At 34.5% G+C, this 10594-nt stretch overlaps 1 protein-coding gene across 1 annotated transcript; it reads right to left on the bottom strand.

Moving 5' to 3' along the window:
• Positions 1-3847: 3847 nt before the first annotated feature.
• Positions 3848-4800, bottom strand: LOC107557501 (liver-expressed antimicrobial peptide 2; the record flags this gene model as incomplete). The annotated part of the gene is given in 2 exon segments (XM_016240930.1): positions 3848-4499; positions 4631-4800. Coding segments are annotated over 2 exon segments (210 nt in total), but the record flags the coding sequence as incomplete, so codon positions are not given.
• Between the last annotated feature and the right edge of the window lie 5794 nt (positions 4801-10594).

The raw sequence follows: 10594 nt of genomic DNA, 5'->3' as shown, positions 1-10594 counted from the left end.
GGATTAAATACATAAAGGATATTTGTGTTGTTTAACATTTAATTATTCCAGGTTTGCGTCATTTTCTGAGTTGCGTTATTTGTATTCATTTTGAGGAATACTGAATCTGTGTGTTTTTTGTGTGAGTGAGATTAATTAATGCATATTCATATTTATTTTAGAACTACAGCAACATGGGGACAGGAGAGCTGTCAATCAATAAATTGGGGCAAAAAAGAGTAACTGGCGTTCCTTATTTGAAAAAGTAACTCAGATATTCTCTTGTAAATTAAAAAGTAATGCGTTACTTTACAAGTTACTTGAAAAAGTAATCTGATTACGTAACTTGTAATATATTACCCCCAACACTGACAGTAAGTACACTTTGTAAAACATCAGTATAATTCTTTGTTGGTTTTCTTGTTTTGGGAAAAAATACAAACATTGTTACAAACATTTAGACCAAAATTTTCTTTTGCACAAAACTCACCAAAAGCGCTGTATATTTACTTTTCTTTTTACATCTGTGATATCATAAAGATCTGTCTCGCGCACACACGTCCACTTAGTGGCAGCAGTCACAAATGTTTCAGTTCAAAACTGTAATTTACAAAACAAACATGCCACATCACCTTTAATATGATGCCATAAAACCCAGGTGGTAAAAAGAAAGCCACATGACAAAACAAAGTTCATCACAAGTAGCATTATATACTAATATATAGAAGGTGTACAATGATGTACACACAAGTACAAAACACCATCATGGTAACACTAAAATAATGCAATAGACATTCAACAACATGAATTGTAACATAAAACCCTAATATACATAACTGATAACAAAAAAATAGTAAGAGAACTTACCGTTAACCAATTAAAAGTTTAGCATTTTACAATCTTTAACAGTTCAATTTAAAATTATTTTGACAGAAAACATCATATTTTCCAGTGCTCCTCATGTATGGGTGTTTAGCACTTACACAATCAGGAGAAATGACACTGATCACTACTTAACTTTGGTTCTGTGAATTCCAGAGTTCTTTGTCACTCAGAATGTACGCGTGAACAGCACACCGAGGCTGAGTGCTGAGCTGCTGCTCATAATCCTCAACACGTCACCATATGACTTCATGTCGTGATCTTCATATCTCTTCATCTGTCTGACAACAAAACTGTCAATGATAAAATGCCAAAAAAGAATTGCCATTTGAAAAGTGTCATTTTTCTTTTGCTCTGTTTATTATCATTTCAGAATCACTGATTTATATGTCTCTGAATGTTAGTCCCCAGTCTGCACTGCACATGCTTGGCTAACCTCTGTGAGGTCTGCCATATCAGCCAAATAGCTGCTGTGTGCAGCTAACCTTGAGAAACCCTGATCACACTGCAGAGGCTTGCATGACAAATCTGTAACAGTGATTGACGTCCAGCTATTCAGGCCAAATTCACAAATGTTTACATTTTTTAAATGCACTAGAATTAAGTTTTTCCTGGAACTGCAGCTGAGAAATATGCTGGCAAAACTGCACTGAACTGTGCAACTGTAAATGCAACAAATGGAGTTCATGACATAAAAGCCTTTTTCTCTGAACATGTTTTTATTTTAGAACCCCAAAGTTCAATCAGATGAGAGTTACAGTACAGTAAATATAACTTATAAATCGTATATTGATATATAGTCAGATACATAAAAAAGAGCTTTAAATGAACTGTTGAGTCATACAAAATGAAAAGAGTTTTAAAATAAAAAAGTTATATTTTTGGCAAATATAAAAGCCGTTTCACACCAAAAGTGAAACGAATAAGCCTCAGGCTGAAGGGAAAGTCAATTTACGTCCGTACAGTAGAATGCAGAAATTTCAACACACTTCAGCAATGAAAAAAACACACAAATGTTTGTCTAGAGTCATTTTTGCTTATTAGTACGCTTGAACTGGATCATCGAAGGTCAGAAGCGAAGACATTGGTTAATAGAATGGGATTAAATACATAAAGGATATTTGTGTTGTTTAACATTTAATTATTCCAGGTTTGCGTCATTTTCTGAGTTGCGTTATTTGTATTCATTTTGAGGAATACTGAATCTGTGTGTTTTTTGTGTGAGTGAGATGAATTAATGCATATTCATATTTATTTTAGAACTACAGCAACATGGGGACAGGAGAGCTGTCAATCAATAAATTGGGGCAAAAAAGAGTAACTGGCGTTCCTTATTTGAAAAAGTAACTCAGATATTCTCTTGTAAATTAAAAAGTAATGCGTTACTTTACAAGTTACTTGAAAAAGTAATCTGATTACGTAACTTGTAATATATTACCCCCAACACTGACAGTAAGTACACTTTGTAAAACATCAGTATAATTCTTTGTTGGTTTTCTTGTTTTGGGAAAAAATACAAACATTTAGACCAAAATTTTCTTTTGCACAAAACTCACCAAAAGCGCTGTATATTTACTTTTCTTTTTACATCTGTGATATCATAAAGATCTGTCTCGCGCACACACGTCCACTTAGTGGCAGCAGTCACAAATGTTTCAGTTCAAAACTGTAATTTACAAAACAAACATGCCACATCACCTTTAATATGATGCCATAAAACCCAGGTGGTAAAAAGAAAGCCACATGACAAAACAAAGTAGGTGTACAATGATGTACATACAAATACAAAACACCATCATGGTAACACTAAAATAATGCAATAGACATTCAACAACATGAATTGTAACATAAAACCCTAATATACATAACTGATAACAAAAAAATAGTAAGAGAACTTACCGTTAACCAATTAAAAGTTTAGCATTTTACAATCTTTAACAGTTCAATTTAAAATTATTTTGACAGAAAACATCATATTTTCCAGTGCTCCTCATGTATGGGTGTTTAGCACTTACACAATCAGGAGAAATGACACTGATCACTACTTAACTTTGGTTCTGTGAATTCCAGAGTTCTTTGTCACTCAGAATGTACGCGTGAACAGCACACCGAGGCTGAGTGCTGAGCTGCTGCTCATAATCCTCAGCACGTCACCATATGACTTCATGTCGTGATCTTCATATCTCTTCATCTGTCTGACAACAAAACTGTCAATGATAAAATGCCAAAAAAGAATTGCCATTTGAAAAGTGTCATTTTTCTTTTGCTCTGTTTATTATCATTTCAGAATCACTGATTTATATGTCTCTGAATGTTAGTCCCCAGTCTGCACTGCACATGCTTGGCTAACCTCTGTGAGGTCTGCCATATCAGCCAAATAGCTGCTGTGTGCAGCTAACCTTGAGAAACCCTGATCACACTGCAGAGGCTTGCATGACAAATCTGTAACAGTGATTGACGTCCAGCTATTCAGGCCAAATTCACAAATGTTTACATTTTTTAAATGCACTAGAATTAAGTTTTTCCTGGAACTGCAGCTGAGAAATATGCTGGCAAAACTGCACTGAACTGTGCAACTGTAAATGCAACAAATGGAGTTCATGACATAAAAGCCTTTTTCTCTGAACATGTTTTTATTTTAGAACCCCAAAGTTCAATCAGATGAGAGTTACAGTACAGTAAATATAACTTATAAATCGTATATTGATATATAGTCAGATACATAAAAAAGAGCTTTAAATGAACTGTTGAGTCATACAAAATGAAAAGAGCAATACAATAAATAAGTAATCCCATATTGAAACGATGCTTGTAAATCCTGATCTATGAGATGAGGTGGAGACACTTGTATATAACAACATAAATAGTTACAGGTAAATGAGCCTTAAATTAAATAAAAACAAACGTGAGCACACAGACAAAGGCAAAGAACGGAGGCAAATGGTTAATAATATATAGGCACAATCAATAATGGCAAACTTTGCACTTTCTCTGTCCCTTTTTCTCCAGACTAGCTTTGGTTCAACGGCATTTGGGTTGAGCTAAGGCACTAGTAGACACATTTGCCTACACTTGCATATATAGCTTACAAGTAACATGATCTAATACTACACACCAGTTTCCATGTTTGGACTAAGCGTAGTCCTGCGATCAGCTGTTAGTGGCAAAAGCTATACTCTCTCTGTACTGCTCGATGGACATCCAGAACAGGGATTGGACTTAATCTGGTTCAGGGAAACTGGCCCAAAACACATACTGTATCACCTTCCCAATTCCACCTGAAATATGTCTATCAAAAATGTCATGCAAATCCCATTAATAATGCTTCTTGTATATAGCAATATCACTGCAGGTAGATTATGAGGTTTATGTTGATTTTCTTTGCACTCTCAAAATAGTCCACATGTTATGTACCTTATGATAAGCACAATCTTCAGAACTTTACCTATTGCTTCATTTGTGGCTTACTATACTATATGTCTAACTGATTATTAACTGCATTGCACATTCAGTTGCCTCCTGCTGCTCACTGAATCAAGCTTTCGTCATGCATGATGGTGTAGAAATGTCAGATCAGAGAAGGGAAGGAGTCTTCATTTTAGGAATTAATCGGTTGGCTGTAGGAACAGTGGCCTTTCCTGTGGAACAAAATTAAAATTGAGAATCAGTTCTTATATTTCTTGTTTCAAAGATATGTTTGAAAGTATTGTCAGTAGGACAAAAAACTTGATGCAAAAAAAAAAAAAAAGGATTCAAAAAATGCATTCACCTGCATATTCCTGTCGAGCACTCATAGTTGTTCTGGCAGTAGGCGCCATGAGGTTTAGTGCCCATGATCCTCCATAGTGGGGTCATACGAGCTGTTCTCTTTAGTGACATTTGAACTTTCTGTACAGAAGTTGAAGGTGTGTCTGACTTTGGCACAGGATTGCAGGTCACCTGAAACACGCAATGTGTCAGTCAGTTCTACACTCATGTAATATTAAATAAGTAATATCAGTTTAATAAAATAGCTAAAATTATACAACTGTTTCTGTATAGTTTATGTAAAGGATAAGAAAGAACAAGAGGAATGAGGGATAAACAAAAATGAATCATATTTTGGACATGTGCTCGTCACTTTTTAGAGTTCAGTGATGTTTTACCACAGTTTATTGAACTGTACATTTTAGACAGCTATGCAGTGGTATTTACTGATATAAAACATGCAGGTTTAAATGAGATGATATAAATCAGATTCTAAGGCTTCTGAATCAACATTTCCTTTTCTGTTTCCTTTGTTCCTTTGACATAGTTCTTCTGTCTCCATTTAATCATTTGAGGGCCTTGAAAAAGAACAATGGCTGATTGCAGGGTCTGCTGTGTTTTAATGAAGAAAAACCAATAGACAAAAAACAAAAGGGAAAAAAAGCTGTGACTAAGTCGCAGCGAAAATGGCAGCGGGTCAGACATGAGTCGAACACTGATCCAGCTCATCACAAAGGTTCCACACTGACTCATGGTGTTTACTGGTTATGATGCTGCTCATCATCATAGGATTGTCAGTTCACGTAAATAATACCCAGTACTATTTCATAAGCTGGTGGCCTTGTTTCCTGCATACTCACTTTATTGGTCATAGTATTGTGATAGAACTCAAGGTTAGGTTTATCAAGGTTCTGCCGAGAGGCGAACATGATTTGTTCAGATCAATGTTGGATCTAAATCTATATTGGTCAAGTGTTTAGTGAGGTCAAGCTTATCATACTGGTCACCTGACTACTTCACAATTTGAGGACTGACCTTTCTTCTATATGCTTGTGGTAGTTACACCACCGTTCAATTAATTGAACAGTAATTAATGCTTTTATTCAGAAAGGACATACTGCATTGATCAAAAGCGGCAGTTAAAACATTTATAATGTTATAAAAGTTTAACATTTCAAGTAAATGGCATTCTTTTCATCGAAGAATCCTACAAAAATGTACCATGGTTTTCACAAAAATATTAAGCAGTCCAACTGAAAATAACACTAAAATAATATGAAATATTCCTTGATTTATTTTGTATTGTGAATCATTTATTTTATATGACTTATTATTTTTTTGATACAGTGTGAGGGAAAAAACAAACAATGAAAAAAGACAAAAAGGTAGTAATGCTGAATAATAAAATAAATAAATATATGCTCATAATAATACATGAAAGTAAAACACTGAAATGTATAAGAAATGTTTCTTGAGCACCAAAATCAGCATACGCTCTGAACAAAAATGATTCTAAATAGCTCTAAAAGTTGTTCGTTAGCTTGTAATCATAGGGGAACCACTTTAAGTGCTGCATAGCACCTATCTTTAAAGGTGCAATACAGCACTATTGTCAAATGGTGCTATGTAGAACAATAAGAGGAACCCCATTCTTCTCCTTAGATTTTAGATATGTTACTCCACTCTCATATGTTTGCTATGAATGGAAATTTACTACATTGCAAAAGCTGTTTGGAATCACTTTTATGCTTTCCCGAGGTCATAAAGTCTCATGTGTGGGCCCTGGAATATTTCCTTATAGTGGGCCTTGGGGGCAAAAAGGTGGAGAACCACATTATCCTCAGGAAATACATGTCATTTTTTAATCCTTTCCCCAAATAAACTAGGAGTTTAAGAGCGAGTTAGAGAACCTTTAAAGAACTATACAGGGGTTTAATGTGTTCTTTATACAGAGTTTTTTTTTTTTGCATGTCCTATTAGAATGATTTCTGAAAGATCATGTGACACTGAAGACTGGAGTTATGATGCTGAAATATCAGCATTGCCATCACGGAAATAAATTGCATTGTAAAATATAGTCGGTTATTTTAAATTGTAATCACAATGTTACTGTTTTTTCCAGTATTTTTGAGCATAAGAGACTTTCAAAAACAAAAACAAAAACATTAAAAAGTCTTACCAACCCCAAACTTTGAACAGTCGTGTGAATTTAATATCTCTGAATGACTCGTTTTATTCACAAAGTCAGAAATGCTGGTTAGGACATTACTTGTATAGTCAAACCTGAGACACAAGGTGTGTGATTCAGGCCACTGAAAACATATACGTTGCAGTATTTGAAAGGTAAATCTAGCTTGACAAAAAGTAACCTTTGATACATTTAGCAGGGTTGGGTAATCAGCATTAAATGAGGTGAACAGAACCAACAATCAAGTGTTTTGATCAGAAAGCTTTTCTGTGCAATTCTACCAGGAATTCTGTTTCAAACTCCATCTGCACAGACGTGACTCCTCTCAGGGTCACTGTTAGTATCACTGGGGAAAAAAGGACTTTTGAATGGATTTACACGCACTAGCAGTTTGAAATACAAATAAAAATCACTTTACATAGATTTGATGAACAAACCCTGAAGGGTTTTTAGAGACAATTCTGTGTACTGAACAACAGATTATGGAGCAATACTGGAACATTATCGTTTGAGAAAGATGAGAAACTAAATTCCTTCCACCAGTTTTTAAGAAAACTTTTTAGGAGTTCAACTGCAGGGGAAGAACTACTGTATATCCATTACCCCAACAATCTCTCTATATCCTCCTGAGAACCATAAAAAAGTTTAGTTGAATTATTTTTTTTATGTCACTACATTGGTTGGAGCATAAGAAACAAATGAAGAAAAAAACATTTTTGAAAAACTATTTTATTCATATTTTAATCTGTGTCCTTTGTAGAAGACGTCAGGACTAAGTTATTCAAAAATAAGCAAATAAATAAATACATGAAAAGGCATGTATAGACAAAAACAATGGTTTATTTTTTTTCATTCACCAATCAGGTTTTGGGTTTCAGGTTATTTTTAACCAAACTTTGTACAAAGATGATTTTCAACTATGTTATGAAAGATATAACAGAATGATTTGATATACTATATTTCTTTATGCAATATGTGCATAAAATGTCCATAAATTGGTATTCCCATTCTATATAATGTATCTATACATTGCATCTAATTTGCATATTAATGTGTTCTTTGGGCAAATCATAATGAAAAAAGAGGTGTTACAATGGGAGTAATAACATGGCAACATTTTCATAAGAATATCTCATGTTTCATAGAAATATTGATCTATAATTTCTTTCCCTGTTGACTTGTTGTGTTTGCCTGATTAACATGATGTTTGTCCTGGTGTCCTCTACAGAAGACATGTATGAAAATTATGCCGTTTCATAACAAAAAAAGTCATATTCCGATTTGAAACCCTATACAATTTTTCTGAGATGTTTTTACGACAAACCATTTGAAAATTAGTCCGATTTAAATGATAATTACAAAATATTATCATAGTGCTAAATTTGATCATTCTATCAATATCAGCCATATGTAAAGACCAAGGAGAAGGTGTGTTTATGATCAAACCTCCAAACATTTGACATCCCTAAAAAGCGCTGAATGTGCTCTGTACAGGACATCCAGAACTGTGGCATGTAGGGTCTCCGAGAAATGTACTAAAATATAATGTCCTCTACAGAGGACAAAAGTCTATGCCTGAGTCCCAAGGATATGAATCAAATGATGGCAATTCATCAGGGTGTTCCTTCAGTACTCCAGGGTCAAGGACAGCAATTGCTGTCCCCATTTGGTGTGTTTGTCAGTTTTGGAACTCTGTCAAAAAATTGCAGACAAAGTACACCATCCCGTCGGGAACTGAGAAAATGATCAGTTGCCAAAGAGGAGAAAAGGGCCTCGGCAGATTCATCCAGTTATATTCCATCCAGTTTGTAGAATATAGTCTACCTGCACTTTGCAAAACATCTGTGGATCTGTGTAGGAAAGGGGCTGTAATTGTGACTCGTGTAGTTCAGATCTAACTTTTCTGCTCCTCTGTGACAGAAAAAAAGAGTGAAAAGGTGATTTAATTGGAGGTCAATCACATCATAAACAGATAACCTTTGTTGATATGCTTTTCTATTTGATAACATTATATGTAAAGGTAAGCCAGAACTATGACGTTTCCACTTCTTAAGGGCTCTTCTGATCGACAAAATATGACCAATACAGTTTGTTTTGCCTTTTTAGGAGTAGATAAATCTTTAATTGGTCTCAACATAAAGCAGAATCTTAAAAGGTATACAGACTTAGACTTATGAGGTTCCATTTGTGCCAAAAAGGAGTTGACTGCTTTGTACTATACATTTGTTCATGTCTACAATAATTTCGCACTTAAGATAAATTAATAAATTATGATGTGTATGTTCTTTGATTATGCCATCTTGTTCTGTCATTTATGGAAGGCTATTTCCAAAATATATGCCATTCTGTTTGTGCCAAAAACACAATCTGTTTGTTTCTAAAAAATATTATGTCAATGTATGAAGATGAAATGGCAACCTGTGAAGCTCTGGTGAGCTCCATGCCCAAGAGGGTTAAGGCAGTGCTGGAAAATAATTACATTTGGGCCCAATTTGGACATTTTCACTTAGGGGTGTACTCACTTTTGTGGCCAGCGGTTTAGACATTAATGGCTGTGTGTTGAGTTATTTTGAGGGGACAGTAAATTTACACTGTTATACAAGCTGTACACTCACTACTTTACATTGTAGCAAAGTGTCATTTCTTCATTGTTGTCACATGCAAAGATACAATAAAATATTTACAAAAACGTGAGGGGTGTACTCACTTCTGTGAGAGATATATATATACACAGTATGTAGCATTGACTACAATAAAACAATTCAAAGTCGTCAAAGGACTCAAGGAGCTCTAAATATCATCGAACTGCAAAGACCATTTTCCAATCTATACTCTCAAGTATATAATATACTGTATATTATATACTTCTTAATATAGACTGGAAATGGAACACTAGTGTAATCAAATGTGGATACTACAGTGACTGTTTTTACCAAATATTGATATTTTATTATTATATAAAGATTACACATAACTTATGCTGGTTTAACAATTCACTGCATCACATAACATTTTTATTTCATTCTTCTTTTTGTTAATTTCTTATTTGGTAGAATTTTCATCCACTACCATTCAAAACTAAGGGTCAGTATTTGGGTCAAGAATTTTTTTTTTTTTAAAGAAAATTAATTTTTTTTCAGCAAAGACTGAAATAGTTTCCACAAAAATAATAAGCAGCACAAGTGTTTTCAACACGTTTCTTAAGTAACAGACCAGCATATAAGAATGATTTCTGAAGGATCACGTGACACTGAAGACCGGCTGAGAATTCAACCTTGCCATCACAGGAATAAATTACTTTTTAAAAACATTTTCAATCAAATAAATGCAGCCTTAGTGAGCATGAGAGACTTCAAAAATCATTACGGGACCCAACCTTTTAAAAAGGTACTGAATAACACCGGGTCCACAGCAATTAACACGTACATCTTCCATGTCAAAAATGCCAGACAAATTTTTGCCTATATTCCTAATTCTTTTAAATCAGTGGTTTTCTGGTACACAATATTATAGGCATTATAACATTATAAAGACTGACAAAAAGATGTTTAAAACATTCTTCTAATGTCAACATCTTGTCCTGATATTGCATAGAGGCTGAACACTTGCATAGGTTTCTGAATGAACTTTCACCCACCTTTACAACAGCTCTATAACATCAAAGAAGCCAGTTCAGACCAGCATTCCTGCAGACTCCTGATATTTACTAGAGCTGAAGCACAGCTGGGAAAGAGCGCCCTCTACTGACCAAATCTAACTACAACCACACAAAAGAGAGATAAATGACCACATAAAAGC

Source organism: Sinocyclocheilus grahami, unplaced genomic scaffold (assembly GCF_001515645.1).
Source record: "Sinocyclocheilus grahami isolate Dianchi unplaced genomic scaffold, SAMN03320097.WGS_v1.1 scaffold605.1, whole genome shotgun sequence".
Classification (NCBI taxonomy): Eukaryota; Metazoa; Chordata; class Actinopteri; order Cypriniformes; family Cyprinidae; genus Sinocyclocheilus; species Sinocyclocheilus grahami.
The sequence above is the reverse complement of the archived record's forward strand: the minus strand, read 5'-3'. Positions and strand labels throughout refer to the sequence as shown.